At 34.3% G+C, this 17,761-nt stretch overlaps 2 protein-coding genes across 2 annotated transcripts; one reads left to right on the forward strand and one right to left on the reverse strand.

The window, feature by feature from the left end:
• Positions 1-2,242: 2,242 nt before the first annotated feature.
• LOC127732504 (zinc finger protein 62 homolog) lies at positions 2,243-11,510 on the reverse strand. Its single transcript, XM_052241541.1, has 2 exons — positions 11,430-11,510; positions 2,243-6,469 (listed from the first exon to the last, which is right to left on the reverse strand). Exon 2 carries the CDS (start codon positions 6,024-6,026, stop codon positions 4,488-4,490), a length of 1,539 nt encoding a protein of 512 aa, XP_052097501.1. The 5' UTR covers positions 6,027-6,469; positions 11,430-11,510; the 3' UTR covers positions 2,243-4,487.
• A 4,269-nt stretch (positions 11,511-15,779) lies between these two features.
• On the forward strand, positions 15,780-17,469 carry LOC127732506 (zinc finger protein OZF-like). Its single transcript, XM_052241543.1, has one exon. It carries the CDS (start codon positions 15,797-15,799, stop codon positions 17,135-17,137), a length of 1,341 nt encoding a protein of 446 aa, XP_052097503.1. The 5' UTR covers positions 15,780-15,796; the 3' UTR covers positions 17,138-17,469.
• The last annotated feature ends 292 nt before the right edge of the window (positions 17,470-17,761 follow it).

The following is a 17,761-nucleotide window of genomic DNA, read 5'->3' on the forward strand; positions in this document are numbered from 1 at the left end:
TGTAGTTTATAAGAACCTGCGGGTACACTGAAAAGAAATAAAGACCATCCAATCTTCGCAGGACCAATGCTGCTACACAAGGATGCATCATATACAACCTATAGAGCTTTCTTTTCCCACAGTTCTGCCACACTGAAACTTGCGATAGATGATGTCGAACTTCGACTCCATGAGAATATAGAGTTCGGCTTTTCCAACAGCAAAACGACGTTTATGTACAAAACATTTGAAAGACAATGTGCAGCATTACTTACAAGATCGTGTTGGTGTCAGCTCACAAGAAAGAAAACACATTATTTACGCAATCTTTGGGGACGACGGCATAGCCAGTGCAAGACGATACTTTGTAATTTGCAAGTGCATATGCACAACTTAAGGATTTATGTTCACATTACCCTCAGTTTCTAAAATACTACGAACCGAGTTTTAAACCAAGAGTTCGCGAGTTTTTAAATGCAGCAAATAGACGTTTGGGCACAAACAAATTGTGGATAAACAATAACGCAGAATCTATGAACCATGTAATGAAAGTGGCAGTCAACTGGAAGCCAAAACATAACCGCAGATTTGGTCGAAAAACTGTTTGACATGGTGGACTTTCAGTTCATCTATCTTAGATCAGCACTGCATCATTCAGGAGATTATATTCCTGTCAATTCCTACAAACAATGAATGATCTTTGCTGATGATATCTGGAAAACTAATTAAATCAGACGAGGAAAAAAGGAAGCTCTATAATAATTTCGTACTGGACAGTAAGAAACGAAAACATGACAATGTCACAACTGCCTCTGATGAACTGTATTAAGTTGTTAACAAGGCAAAGTCAATAGCTAGGAAACCAATGCAGAGAAAGAGACCAAGAACCGAAAGAGCCGAAAAAAGACATTAAACTTCTATCATGTCTATCATGATCATATATGTAATGTTAACTGGAAGAAAAACTAAGTACATTTAAAAGTAATACTGCGGATTCGTTTATTTTCGTGGGTACCAATTTTCGTGGATTGCGGAAAAAATGTGTTTTCGTGGATATTTGATTTCGTTGTTTTGCCAAAGTCTGCATACAAGCCTATAGAAAATGTGTACTTTGTCGAACATTGAAATTCGTGGTTCACCGATACCCACGAAATAAAAAAAAAATGGTATCCCACGAATAATAATAAATCCACAGTATAAGTAACATACAGAAAAACATGAATAAATTTTACAAAATTTCCTTCTAGATACTAGCTTTTGATCATTAACAAGCTTCTATCCAAGTTTGGTACAAATCCAGCATAGTTAAAGAAAGTTATTTAAATATTAAAAAATTAAACCACAGAGTGAATATTTGTGGACGACGCCGACGACGACGGAATGTAGGATCGCTTTATCTCGCTTTTGCGACAAAAGTCGCAGGCTCGACAAATAGACTAAAATGTAGGGCAGGTTACTGGAAGGGTAACTGGAACCACATATATATTTTATTTAGCCTTATTCATAAAACATGTATAAATGTCCATTTATGACTGAATATAAAAAAGAAGATGTGGTATGATTGCCAATGAGACAACTCCCCACAAGAGACCAAATGACACAGAAATTAACAACTATAGGTCACCGTACGGCCTTCAACAATGAGCAAAGCCCATACCACACAGTCAGCTAAAAAAGGCCCCGAAATGACAATGTAAAACAATTCAAACGAGAAAACTAACGGCCTTATTTATGTACAAAAAATGAACGAAAAACAAATATGTAACACATAAACAAACGACAACCACTGAATTACAGGCTCCTGACTTGGGACAGGCACATATATACAGAATGTGGCGGGGTTGAACATGTTAGCGGGATCCCAACACTCCCCCTAACCTGGGATAGTGGTGTAACAGTACAACATAAGAACGAACTATAAAAATCAGTTGAAAGAGGCTTAACTCATCAGATGGATAAAAATACAAATACTACAAATACAAGTGGACGTGGCCGGGTACTTGTACATCCAAACAACAAAAAGACACTAAGTACAGATCTGAGAGTACTCGCAGTTACTGACAGCTAGTTCAAAGCCACTAACAACTAATAAAAAAAATCATGCATCTAAGACTAAATTATCAATCCATACACATCCAACATCCAATGGATTTAGGGTAAAGACGTCATGAACAGTCAGAGAAAAACGTGACTTTGTGCAATGCCAAGATACAGGTATCGACAGATTGTAGATCCATGAATGTGTATATGTATATAACAATAATATCTAGTTTGCTTTTAATTTACTGATAACAAAATCAATATCAGTACCAATAAAAACAATATTAATTGATCTAATTACAGTGTTGAATTGGTAACCTTTTAGAATAAGTTTATTTAAAGGATCGATAAGTTTATCAGGATCATTTCTAAATTTCCCGGCACGGTAAACAATATTGCCGTAAAAATGAGGATGTGCAATCCCGTTTGAAATAAGTTTTCTACAGGTACAACCAAACTTCAAGACCAAATCTTTATATCTGTGGAAGAATTTAGTAAAGGTTTTAAGTAATTTGTGGTAACGAAATCCCTGGCTTAATAATTTACCAGTAATACATAGATTACGTTCGTTAAAATAAAAAACGTCACAACAGACACTGGCAGAGCGAACGAGTTGTGAAATATAAACACCGTAAGATGGTGCCAAAGGAACATCACCATCCAAAAAGGGAAAATTAACAATAGGGAACAAAATATCGTCCCTTTTGTCGTACATTTTAGTGTGGAGTTTCCCGTGTAAAACCGAAATATCTAAATCTAGGAAAGGACAGTTGTTATTGTTTAAATTTGATTTATTTAAAGTAAGTTCCTTTGGGTGAATTTCGGCAGTATATTGAGAAAATTCTTGATTATTTAACGAAAAAATGTCATCAAGATAACGGTAAGTGTTGTTGAATTTATCAATTAAATGCGAATTAGACGTGTCTTTACTGAGTTTGGTCATAAACTATGATTCATAACAGTACAAAAACAAGTCTGCTATTAAAGGGGCGCAATTAGTGCCCATAGGAATACCTACAACCTGTCGACAAACTTTGCTGCCGAAACGTACATAAATATTATCATGGAGAAAATTAACAGCTTCAATCATCTCATCACACCTCCAGTAAGTATGTCTAGCATATTTACCTTTCTCATTAAAGAAGAAGGCTTTAAATGAGTTGCAGCGAATATATTTGCATTCAGATTTACCAAACGAACATTTAATTAAATAGTCAAATTTTTGTTTAATAAGATTGTGTGGAAGTGTAGTGATAAGAGTAGAAAAGTCAAAACTGTCAACAGAATCAAAAGGACCATCAAAAGCACGTAATTTATCTAAAACATCCAAAGATTTTTTTACACTCCAAAAATAGTTAATTCCACTATTTTCATATATTTTATAGTTTATGATAAGCTCTTTGATAGTAGTTAAGGAACTTGTTAAAAACACTGAAAGATTAGTTGTAGAACACTTACTAGAGGCCGAGATGAAACGATATTATACTGGTTTTTTGTGTAGTTTAGGTAACCAATACATAGTAGGAACCTTCAAATGTTCAGAAGAAGCCTTAAGCTGTGATATGGTTATGATATGTTTGTTAACTATATGACTCTCTGTGGCGCGCATATGAAGACTGTTAAACCATATTAATCATATTAATCACAAATATTACTATTGTGTTTATAAAAGTTACGTTTGTCACTAAATCCTTGACAAGATATAATACTTCACATGTCACCAAACTATTCACCACATACAACACATGTGCAAGGTTTTCACTAGTATAAGTTCTCATGTGTCTATCATAGTGTCTGGTGTCACCAAACTATTCACCACATACAACACATGTACGAGGTTTTCACTAGTATAAGTTCTCATGTGTCTATCATTGTGTCTGGTTTCACTAAACTGTTTACCACATACAACACATGTGCGAGGTTTTCACTAGTATAAGTTCTCATGTGTCTATCATAGTGTCTGGTGTCACTAAACTATTCACCACATACAACACATGTGCGAGGCTTTCACTAGTATAAGTTCTCATGTGTCTATCATAGTGTCTGGTGTCACTAAACTGTTTACCACATACAACACATGTGCGAGGTTTTCACTAGTATAAGTTCTCATGTGTCTATTATAGTGTCTGGTGTCACCAAACTATTCACCACATACAACACATGTACGAGGTTTTCACTAGTATAAGTTCTCATGTGTCTATCATAGTGTCTGGTGTCACTAAACTGTTAACCACATACATCACATGTGCGAGGTTTTCACTAGTATAAGTTCTCATGTGTCTATCATAGTGTCTGGTGTCACTAAACTGTTAACCACATACATCACATGTGCGAGGTTTTCACTAGTATAAGTTCGCATGTGTCTATCATAGTGTCTGGTGTCACTAAACTGTTAACCACATACATCACATGTGCGAGGTTTTCACCAGTATGAGTTCTCATGTGTCTATCATAGTGTCTTGTGTCAATTAACTGTTTACCACATACATAGCATTGGTAAGATATTCACCAGCATGAGTCAGTTTCATGTGTAAAAGACAGGTACTATTGAGGCTAAACTTTTTCCCACAAACATTACATTTGTAAAGTCCATCATGTGTTACAGTATTACGAGTACAGCTTTGAGTTCTCATGTGTCTATGGACGCTGCTCTTGTCCCTAAACCCTTTACCACAGACATCACATGTGTAAGGTTTTTCATCAATATGAGTTCTCATGTGTATATGAAGGGATCTGTTGCTCCTAAAACCTTTACCACATACAGCGCATGTGTAAGGTTTTTCACCTGTATGTAATCTAATGTGTGTGATTAATTCCTGATTTGACTTAAACCCTTTACCACATACATCACAAATGTAAGGTTTGTATTGCTCTCCAGTATGAGTTCTCATGTGTTCAAGACAAGAACTGGTGTTGCCAAACTCTTTATCACACACATCGCATTTGTAAAGTTTATCTCCAGTATGAGTTCTCATGTGTCTCAGACAAGAACTGTTGTTGCCAAACTCTTTAATACACACATCGCATTTGTAAAGTGTATTACAAGTATGAATGTTCGTGTGTCTATCAAAGTTACCTTTGTAGTTTAATCCTTTATCACATGCTTGTCTGTTATATGGGTTTTCACCAGTATGAGTTTTCATGTGTCTATTATAGGAACTGATGTCACTAAACCCTTTACCACATACGTCACATTTGTAAAATTCGTCACCAGTATGAGTTCTCATTTGTTTGTGAAAATAACTGTTGTTGTCAAACTCTTTACCACATACATCACACGTGTAACGTTTATGATATTTATAACCAGTATGAATTCTCAAGTGTTTATTGCAGTCACTTTTTCTGCCGAACTTTTTACCACAGACATCACATGTGTAAGGTTTTTCACCGGTATGCATTCTTGTGTGTGCCGTTAAGGAACTGCAGTCATTAAACCCTTTACCACATACATCACATGTGTAAGGCTTTCCACCAGTATGAGTTCTTGTATGTTTCTTATATGATTTATAGTAACCAAACCCTTTACCACATAAATCACATGTGTAGGGTTTTTCACGCGTATCACCTGTGTGAATTCTCATGTGTCTGAGAAAGTTACTTTTGTGACTAAACCCTTGACCACATAAATCACATGTTGTGCAACGTTTTTCATCAGTATGATTTCTTTTATGTTTCGTACAGTTTCTGGAGTTAGTAAACCCTTGACCACATACATCACATGTGTAACGCTTTTTACCAGTATGAGTTCGTGTGTGTTTCGTTAAGGTTCCAGAGAACCTAAAACTTTTATCACACATACCACATTTGTAAGGTTTATCCTGTTTATCAACATTATGAATACTCATGTGTTTAAGGAAGCCTCTTTTGTCACTAAATCCCTTAACACATACATCACATATGTAAGGTTTGTCAGCAGTATGAGTTCTTGTGTGTATCGTATGCGATCTGAAGTCACTAAACCTTTTACCACATACATCACATATGTATGTTTTTTCACCCGAATCCATTCTGAAGAGTGAATCACATATAACTTTAACAGGTTCTAACCGATATTATGTTTTCTCCTGTGAGTTTTTAAGATAAAGCTATGAATACCAAAGCATTGCTGTCAGCCGAAGTCTCATTTAACGGTTTATTTTATCAGTATGACATGTTTCTCATTCGTCTCCTTAGGGTCCACTGGAAATTGACAAAACCTGATGACACATATGGGACATTACTTAGATTTATTATCTTATAATTGAGTTCTAAGTTCTACTGTCATCTAATTGTTGTTAGACATGTCAGCTGGTTTGCTTCAAGACTGACATTTGATTGTTGGCCTGCATAACATGGTCTTCGTCGAGACAGGCATTTAATTGTTGCCTGCATTAGAAGGTCTGTATTTTGCATTTTTTTTTCAAATTGACGTGTCTTACAGTCTGGTCATGTATCACATACATGTAGATATCTGAAAATATGAAAAAATATCATTTTAATTGCAGACAACTAAACAAATAAACAGGAATCACGTGTTTACAAATATATGCACACATATTAAATAATAGAAAAGACTGGTGTTGCCGATATCGTTAATCTGTTTTATCGGCAATTTGTACATTTTTACTTTAATCGTACTGCCTAATACATGTAATATGTTTCATCTATATCATGGACAGGAACTGATACTTGAAAATATTAGTCAATGATGTCACCAATCTAATTAAAATATAGATCTCTGATTTCGTTATACTACATATATCACTGTAATTAAACTACCCCGGCGAAAACTGTTTGGACTCAATAGTATCTAATGTCCGGTACGGTGACGGGCAATAAATAGACAGAGAAATGTAGAAATTCTGTTAATTTATTTGTTGTTTTTATGATATTGATGAATATACATACACATATAACTATCTTCGATAGTGTGATGTAATATTTTCTACCACCGTTCTAGATTTATGGAGAAATAAGTAAAAAAGCACATCAAAATGGTGAATTGAGTGAACCCTGCCTCGAATTTGTTTAATTTCTCTTTAAATTGAGCACATTGTACGGAAAGAAAGGTACGGAAAGAAAGATATTAACACGGAGATTTCAAGACTTTTCACTATGATCACCTCAATATTTGCATGTCTGTGCATGGAATGAAAGAAGTGGGTCATGTCAAAATTGAAGCACCCGGTTTTGTCAATGTGTACGACCCGGTTTTGTCCTTAAATTTCACAAAGCAGACCCGGTTTTGTCATAGAAAATAATGCATAATCGCATGACGAAAATTAAAATATGGCGTTCAACAGCAGTTTGAGGGATCGTTGAAAAACATTTTCTTTCAGAGGATAACTTATAACCTTTTTGAATCCGCAAACACTTGAATTCCTGCTATATTAGAACAAAGCAAATTTCAATTTTGTTTTGTATATAAAAAAAAAGGAAAAATTAAAAAGAAATGAGATTTTGAAACAGAATTAGATTTTTTTATATCATCTATGTAAATTAAAGTGTTCAAACTTAATTAGTGTACGGCCTTGAAAATTTAAGGACGCACATTTGATATGAGATTTTTTGGGACAATAAGATGGTTATCTTAGTGTTCCGCTCTACATAAAGGGAAGACAGTATAATCGTTTGAAAATAAATATTCTGAAACTAAACGTTCATTATAAAGCAAGAGAATAAGACAAATGTATGTGCATGCAGAATCGCCCCAAAAAAAGGAATTTCCATGCGGCGCAAAGGATCACAATAATAGTGCGTCAAAAATCTGTTTACCCCTCATTGTTATAATAATACTAAGTAGAAATTAGTATAAAAGTCTTTGGCCATCCGGAAATTTCAATAATGATTATTTGATTAGTAATTTATATAAATAAACGATGTTTTATCTCTCTTTTTTTTTCTTTTTTTTTCTTTTTTTTTAACATTAACAAATTCTTTAATGCAGTAGTATGAAGTTGTTAACAACTGCCCTATATAGTACAACTATTATATATATTAGGTTTATCTCTTCATTGTATAATGATTATCGTACATTGACAAATGTTCTACAATTTAAGCAATTTGGTCAAGTTTAAAATTGTCAATATGCAAGGGCGGACCTAGGCCATGATTTTTGAAAGGGACGTATTCAGAAACGGATTTTATACCGCCGAGCATAGCAAGGGGAACTTTTTTTAACGATTTTATGCTAAATAAAAAATCCTATATAAATCGTAAAAAACATAAAATAATTATTTCTAGCCACCAAAAAAAAAAGGGGGGGGGGGGGGTCGGCGCACTCCCTCTACTCCCCTGGATCCGCCACTGATATAATGTAACTATATCGTATACCATCATAAAATTTAATAAAAGACGAAAAAACAGAGACAGCCGCCAATCCCATATTTACTATAGGGGATCTATAATCAAATGAGTTAAGCCTTTTTCAACTCACTGAATTATAAAATTTGTTCATATGTTGTGCTGTTATACCACTTTTTTTTTTGAGGGGGATCGTAAGGGGGGGGGGGGGTCTTACACGTTCAACCTCGCCATTCTGTATGTACCAGTACCGAATTCAGGAGCCTGTAAATCGGTTGTTGTCTTTTGTTGCTATATATCATACATGTATTTGTTTTTCGTTTTTTATTTTGTACATAAATCTAGGTCATTAGTTTCCACATTAGTTTTTTTTTTTACAGTTTTCATTTCGGGGCCTTTTTTAGCTTGCTATGCCGTATGGACGTTTCTCATTGTTGGATGCCATACGGTGTTCTATATTTGTTAACTTATACGTCATTTTACCTCTGATGGAAAGTTGTCTCATTGTCATTTTTCACGGGCTAAATTGCCTATTAGGTTGTTCTACGAAGACGAAGACGAAGATATTGGACGTTATAATGTTGCAAACCAACTTTTATTTATAAAAAGAAATAATACTTTCATGCCATGCTCAATTCTCATTTTAACATAGGAAGGCATTATATTTGTTAAAATTTTTAAACCAAGCGTTAGCCAGGTATAAAATATTGACAAATATAATGCATACCTATGTTAAAATGAGCGTAGAGCATGGCATGATAGAATTATTTTGTTTCTAATGGGGAAGTTTAGAACTTGTGTATTTCGAAGCGGACATAAAATGCACGTTCGAAAGGCAACCATTTTGATTGAGATATCCAAAACGTTCTAATAGATATAAGAAGATGTGGTATGAGTGCCAATGAGACAACGCTCCATCCAAGTCACAATTTGTAAAAGTAAACCATTATAGGTCAAAGTACGGCCTTCAAAAAGGAGCTTTTTCTCTCACTGTCCGTCAATGGATGAACGAATGAGTAAATATATTGTAAACATAGCGTATAGTGTAGTAAAGCATACTATCCTTACTCTTCTGATAAATTGATATGGTAACACAATTATTCCACATCTTCTTATTTTTACATCATTACAGTAGTATAGAAAACAAACAAACATTTTTGAGATGTATTTCTGTTTGTATCCATCTGATGACTTAAGCCTTTTTCAACTGATTTTTATAGTTCGTAATTCTTATGTTGTACTGTTACACCAATTTCCTAGGTTAGGGGGAGGGTTGGGATCCCGCTAAGATGTTTAACCCCGCCCCATTCTGTATATATTTACCTGTCCCAAGCCAGGAGCCTGTATTTCAGTGGTTGTCGTTTGTTGCTGTGTTACATATTTGTTTTTCGTTCATTTTTTTGTACATAAATTAGGCCGTTAGTTTCCTCGTTTGAATTGTTTTACACTTGTCATTTGGGTGCCTTTATTGCTGACTATGTTGTATGAGCTTTGTTCATTGTTGAAGGCCATACGGCGACCTATAGTTGTTAATTTCTGTGTCATTTGATCTCTTGTGACGAGCTGTCTCATTGGCAATCACACCACATCTTCTTTTTTCTATCATAAGGAATTAATGTAAGTACATGATATAAAGTATTTATTTCCATTTAAACTTAGTTCGAAGATAAGATCAATAAGGTATACGTATAGCATTAAAAAATGTCTACTCCCCATTTCGAAAAGTTCCCGTTTGAAATATATTTTAACACATGTTTGTATTGCAATAACATCTTTATAACATCTTTTTGACTCAAATATTTAATTTCTTCCGATGGGCAATGTCCAGATCCGTGCTAACGTAGCTTTTCATAAATTTGTGGTTTCAAAACAAAACAAAACCGGGTCCTATACTGAGACAAAACAGGGTCCTTGTGTAATAAACAACATTGACGAAACAGGGTCCTTCCATTTTGACATGACCCATTTATTTCGTTCCATGCACAAAAAATGCAAATATTGAGGTGCTCATAGTGACTAGCCATGCAATCTCTGTGTTAATATCTTTCTTTCCGTACTTTTCTTTCCGTACAATGTGCACAATTTAAAGAGAAATTAAACAAATTCGTAGCAAGGTTCACTCAATTCACCATTTTCGTGTGCTTTTTTACTTATTTCTCCATTAATCTAGAACGGTTGTAGAAAATATTACATCACACAATCGAAAATATTTATATGTGTATGTTTATTCTTCAATGTCATTAAAAAACAAATAAACAGAAATTCTACCTTTTCTCTGTCTGTTGATTGTCCGTCACCGTACCGGACATTAGATACTATCGAGTCCAAACATTTTTTGCCGGGGTAGTTTAGACACAGTGTATATATGAGTGTATAACGAAATCAGAGATCTATATTTTAATTAGATTGTGATGTCACTAAACACTGCAGCAATGTACGTCATATTGTCACGTGTTCGTATCCACCCGCTTCAATTTTTCAATGACAATTCACGCGACTTCATTCATACAACCAAACACTATCACAACGTTTCATACACGTAAAAGTGGTTTTACTAAACAAGTTAATTGTTTTTATTTTCTCAACAAAAACAACCTTTTTTTAAAGCAAATTTAATTTTTACTACGGATGAAAAAAAAAATAGCATTGTATTTGTTTGATCGTCTGCTCCAAATGACGGTATACTATTATATAGTGTCAACATTGGCAACTACACATGATGGCAAGTTATTTTATGTCAAGTACTGGAGCTTTCTGTCGTTTAATTCCAGACGATCTACAAATGGTCAAACTTCCACTTGTGACTCTTGTTAATATGGTCAAGTAAAAAAGGGAACATGAAAAACATAATAACTGCTAAAATTGACTGAAATACTTGCATATATATATTCAATGATTAAGAACTGATTGACCGGATAGGTCAGGATGGACCCAGTATTGCATGTATTTTATGTTTACTTTTATTTTGCCGCCCTTGCGTTCCATACATATATATAAATAGACACGATACATCCAAGGTAACACGCATATTTATTTAGTATTATCATGATTATTACTATAATCTTATCCTAGATGTCAATATTGACATCGATTTAAATAATACCTTTAAGATAACATTATTGACTTACGAGTTACTTGATGTAGAGATTAATCAACCCTCAAAATAAGCAATTTTTCGAACGAGTCCAGAACTTTTGCAACTAATGATATCAAAGGCCGATAACCACAAATTAATACCTATGGAACGTCTGAGAAATAAATCAGGTAACAGTTAATTCTTTGCAGAGGTGGATTTCACTCGAAAGTAAATTATATGTTATAAAAAAAATGTGGACAATTTCTTGCCAAAAAGATATATTTTCCTATCAAAGCGAGGCCTTTACGAACACTGACGAACCCTCTCTGAATCCGTAGTTGGAAGATTTTACATCTGTACCACAAGCAGAAACAACTATGCAATTATTAAGTGCCTGCATTTGATTTGTACTATTTCAATAAAATCATTATTTTGTTTGAAATTGAATAAATATACAGCAAAAATACCGGGTTTTTTTCAGTAAGAATTATTTGCAAAAAACACGAGAATACTGATGATTGTTGATTTTTGAAATTATTTTTATGCCCAATTAATGGGCATTATGTTTTCTGGTCTGTGCGTCCGTTCGTCCGTTCGTTCGTTCGTTCGTCCGTTCGTTCGTTCGTTCGTCCGTTCGTTCATTCGTCCGTCCGTTCGTTCGTCCGTCTGTCCCGCTTCAGGTTAAAGTTTTTGGTCGAGGTAGTTTTTGATGAAGTTAAATTAAGTCTAATCAACTTGAAACTTAGTATACATGTTCACTATGATATGATCTTTCTAATTTTAATGCCAAATTGGAATTTTTCCCCCATTTTCACGGTCTACTGAATATAGAAAATGATAGTGCGGATGGGGCATCCGTGTACTATGGACACGTTCTTGTTTTATTCTTATTTATATTTATATTCACTTAAAGATTTTCATTGGTTTAATTTTCTTTCACAAATCGATCATCACATGAAGTTAAGAATCCTGAAATTTTGCATCTATTGTAAAATAAACACAACTTACAAATGACTTATAAACCTAATTAAAGCTGCATTAAAGATATTTATATAAAATAACAATTGTTTTTTTTAAAGTTAAAAGCTTATTGTTTCAGACTATTCATTAAGAGCATCGTGGATTATTTTTATAATTGGTAAATAAGTTACAGCAAAAATTCGAATTTGTTGGCAAACATGGCAAATGTCCAAAGAAAATTCGAGTCGACGGTTTACACCCATTTCATTATTGTCATGTATTGTGTTCATTTGTTTCTTACACTTTCGTCCCAACGTTTAATTTCCTTTTTGTCATAGTTATTTATTTTTTCCATTTATACTGAGACTACTATAACAATATTAGTCTCAGATTTATTGTTCAGTTCAGTATAAATAAGGCCTTTCGTTTCTATTGTATCGTGTTGTGTTACTAGCTCATTTATTCACAGTTTTGATCAGAGTTGCATGTATATGTTCCGGACCATATGAATATTTGGACCATACGCGTATGGTCATGACTATATGCGTATACTCATATGATCCGACCATACGCGTATGGTAAGACCGTAGGGGTATGGTCGGACCATATGAGTATTTATCTTACCTCCTATACATTTCTAGGAATATGATTGGTTAAAAGCAACCGCTCGGAGACCATGTATATTCCATATTAGGTTAGTAGGCGGGGCTTATTTCAATACACGGTTAGTAGTGGTGTTACGTCCCTTTATAAAAACAAAACGGAACTGAGAAAAAATCTTAAAGGTTTCAACAGACGAACAAATTGATGATGAAAGATTGAAATAAATTCATAAAACACATTTAAAGCTAACAAGTTGTTATTGTTGGCATTTGTTTTTTTGTATGACCAATGGAAGTAGTTTCTTAATGCTAACGGTATTGAAGACTATGCTCACTTTGATAGGTCACTAGTCTAAATACCACATGTTAAGATAGTTGGTAAGATAAATTCGTTACATAGTGTGCTAGTGACGTAATACGGTATATATGGGGTCAGTAAATACCATATGGGGATTCGAGCTTCGCTCTCACCCCATATATACCGTATTAGGTCACTAGCACACTATGTAACTTATAATACTCGTTTAGTTATTCACGAGCCGGACCATATGAATATTTGGACCATATAGGTATTTTTTCAAATATGCATTAGAAACGTTTCATAATACAATAAACTTTATCATAAAAAAAAAACAATGATGGTTACATAGAAATGTATTATTTTATAATTCAAAGGCTACAGAAACATTAAATATAGATGCCACAGTCAGTTGATCTTAAGTTTTCGTCGGTAATTGTATTCTTGCATGTATGCTTAGGGTGACATTAACTTCCACACGGAACAATAGCTTTTCTGCATTTGCACGTCTCAGTTACACCTTTTGCTTGCGAGGGAAAAGCTAGCATTCTTTACAGCTGTGTACAGTGATACCGAGGTCTTAGGCCATTCCGATGTGTCTATACGGTGTTTTTAAGAATCTCTATTTCTCCAATTTCGTAACATGACTGCAGTAAACCATATTCACAAGACAACTTAAATAGCTATGGTCCTTGCCGGTGATGTCATCTACTTTACAAAATAAACGTGGTAAATCACCAGACGCCATGTCAATCACCGGTATACGTAAAGTAACAAAATTTCCTTTTACAATATGTGCATTTGGTTTTGTCATCTTCTTATTGTACTTACAAATAGTGAGTAAAATTAACTGTGTGAAACTGCTTATTTTTATTTAGTTAATCTTTTTTATTATTGAAATATAATAAAATGACATTTTTAATGAAGTGACAACCAGATGGGCTATTCCTTATGAAGAGTTTAAAAGTATTTAAGTAAACATGTTAATTACCCCGACCATACGCGTACGGTCGGACCATATGCATATGGTCGGACCATATGAGTATATACCAATATGGTCATGACCATACGCGTATGGTCAAAATACTCATATGGTCCGGAACATAAAATTATATATAACGTACGATTAGTCATAAAAGTTCAAATAACAGTGAAATACTGAACTATATATGATCCCTTAATACAAAAAGCGAGTGGTCAGTGCCCCTACCCTTTTATTTGCTATTATACTCTATATCGTGTCGAAGATTTATCTATAAGTCAAATATACACGTATATACTAATTACTATCGATGACAACAATTCGAGCAGTTATCAGAAAGACGTGTCGTAGATTCATCTATAAGTCAAATATACATACATATATATACTATCGATGACAACAGTAAGAGCAGTAAACAAAAAGTCGATAAGTATATAATTTATGCATGGTACATTTTTTTAGATAGTAGTACATTTTGATAGAGGCGGATTTAGGGCGAGGGACAAGGGGCCCGGGCTCCCTTATGGAGCTGTGAACATATATGATCAATACATTGACTTTTTAGGAAAATATCACATAAAGGTTGATTTACCTGGGGGCCCTTTTCAGAATCCTGTATCCGTACCAGATTTATTTATATAATCAACATGTGTCACAATCAGGCCTAACAAAATTAATTTCACTATTCAAAGAAATTTATTTCCCCTTTAGTTCCCTGCTGTAGATCAAGCAACCGAGCCTCTTGTTTTATATTGTAAAAATCCTTTCGTTTTGTGCTTCATTTTTCGTTTTGTTTCGTCATATTTCGTTTTATTACTTTTCCTTTAGTTTCGTTCGTCCTGTTGTTTTGTTTTTTTCTCTCGTTTTACACTAGATAGGGACCACACAATTATTCGAATGAGAGGATGGATTAAGTTTAAGGAATTGAAAATAATGAGCAAAATGTGCAGAACAAACATGATAAAGGACAAACAATGAATAGACATAATTGTAGATAAATATAGGCACAAATAGTAAACAATTATAGAATATAGAATAATGGGCAAAATAGATAACGAATAGACCGAACGTAATGCATTATATATGGGCAATATAAATTAAGAATTGAATGCTTCTTAAAGTAAATTTAATTGGGTGTAAAAGCGTTGACCGAAGTACATTTTGTATGAAGCGCACGGTCAACGCGTTTACAATCCTATAAAATTACTAATTTTAGCAAGTCTTTGACCTAATTGGTCATCCACAATTTTAGTAAGTCTTTCATTTAGAGTTGCATCAAGATTATTTTGCAAGATAACAAAGAGACTGATCTGTAGTTATTGGAACCATTGTTTTTATTAGATTTGTACAATGGGACTTCACATGATTTCTTCGTGTTTTGGGGGTATTTTCCCGTTTTCTGGGAAGCGGCAAAAAAAAAATTTAGAAAAAAGATACCATAGTCAAAAAGATAGATCTTTTAATTGGACATAAAATGCAATTTGTAATAATTCATCTTTGAATAAGCTTATTTTTCAGTTGTTGAAATTGTTCTCATGATTATTTTCTTTTTGTCAGACTCCAAGAAACTTACAAAAATGAAAAGTGAAGACGTCTGCACAGAAACAAATGAAATATCTTGCAACGGAACATCAGCTACTTCTGTGATTGTCTCCCTTGATCGGACTTCCGGTCCATTAATGGAGGATCGCTTAGTTAGATGTCATGGCATAGGAATTAGTTATATATGTAAAGTGTGTGGTAAGGAGTGTAATAGCAATGCAGATCTAGAGGAACATAAAATAACTCATACCGAAGAACAAGCTTTCAAATGTAAAAAGTGTAATAAAGAGTTTCGTGCATATAGTGTGCTACAGATGCATTTAAAGACACACGCTAGGTGTTATATATGTGATAAATGCGGTATAGGTTTTCGTAAGGATGATGACTTAAAGACACACTTGAAAAGTCACTCTGAAGATAAACCTAATGTTTTTACGTGTGATGTATGTGAAAAAGGGTTTAGTCAATATAGGTATCTACAGACCCACATGAGAACACATACTGGAGATAACCCTTATAAATGTGATGTATGTGGTAGAAGATTTGCTTGTAGTAATTACAAGCAAAATCATATGAGAACACATACTGGTGAAAAACCATATGTATGTGATGTATGTGGAAAAAGTTGTAGCCAGCTTAGTAGTATACAGAGGCACATGAGAACACATACAGGTGATAAATCTTATAAATGTGATGTATGTGGTAAAGGGTTTACTAACAAATGCTGCTTGAAGAGACACACAAAAACACACACTGGTGAAAGACCTTTCAAATGTGAAATATGTGGTAATGGGTTTATTCGGAATTGTGACTTACAAAAACACATGAGAATACATACTGGCGAAAAACCGTATAATTGTGATGTATGTGGTAAAGGGTTTACTACCAAATGGTACCTGAAGAACCACACAGCAACACACACTGGTGAAAGACCTTTCAAATGTGATGTATGTAATAATGGGTTTAGAAAAAATTGCGATATAATTAGACATATGAGAATACATTCTGGTCACGACGATAAACTGTATAAATGTGATTTATGTGAGAAAAGGTATAGTAAGAAACAGCATTTAACAACTCACATGAGAACACATACTGGTGATAAACCGTATAAATGTGATGTATGTGGGAGAAGGTTTACTACCAGTTCGTGCCTGAAGAGACACACAACAACACACACTGGTGAAAGACCTTTCAACTGTGATATATGTGGTAAAGGTTTCATTCAGAATTGCGACTTACAGAAACACATGAGAATACATACTGGTGATAAACCGTATAAATGTGATGTATGTGGTAAAGGATTTAGTCAAAAAGGTCACTTACAAACACACATGAGATTACATACTGGTGATAAACCTTTTAAATGTGATTAATATTATACATGTTATAAATGTTTTAGACAGAATACAAATTTAAAGACACACATTAAAAAAAAAAACACTTATGATAATTAAACCATATACATGTGATGCATGTAGAATAGGATCAGAATTCGACTCTGCTGACATGCGCACTGACAATAAACTACTGTATAGTTTGCTATGTGTAGTTAATTAAGTAGAAATGACTTTCAGAAACAGAAGATAATTCGTACTTGTGATAACCTTTTGCATGTTTTACGAATGTGATATAAGTGGTTCTTTCGTGGCCATGAGTAGCATTTGGATTCTTTAAAATGCCATGTGCCCAATGGATCAATGGCTAATCGGGGGAAGGGGGGGGGGGGGGGGGGGGGGGGGGGGGGAGGTAACAGGGGTTGGAACCCCTTTTTTTACGATCAAATCTTTTGAATTTGGACATATGGTTGGAACCCCCCCCCTGTTATCCTGGGTTGGAACCCCTTTTAAAAATGGCTGGATTCTTCTTTATTGGCCATGATAGCTGTTGGATTTTTATACGCCCGTCAAAATTTTAACAAAAGAACAGTGTTTCAATGTCCCCCATGTTGCACATATTTGATATTTCCAAGGGGCATAACTCTTTTTAAAAAACTTTGA

The sequence above is a fragment of the Mytilus californianus genome, unplaced genomic scaffold (assembly GCF_021869535.1).
Source record: "Mytilus californianus isolate M0D057914Y unplaced genomic scaffold, xbMytCali1.0.p SCAF_25, whole genome shotgun sequence".
Classification (NCBI taxonomy): domain Eukaryota; kingdom Metazoa; phylum Mollusca; class Bivalvia; order Mytilida; family Mytilidae; genus Mytilus; species Mytilus californianus.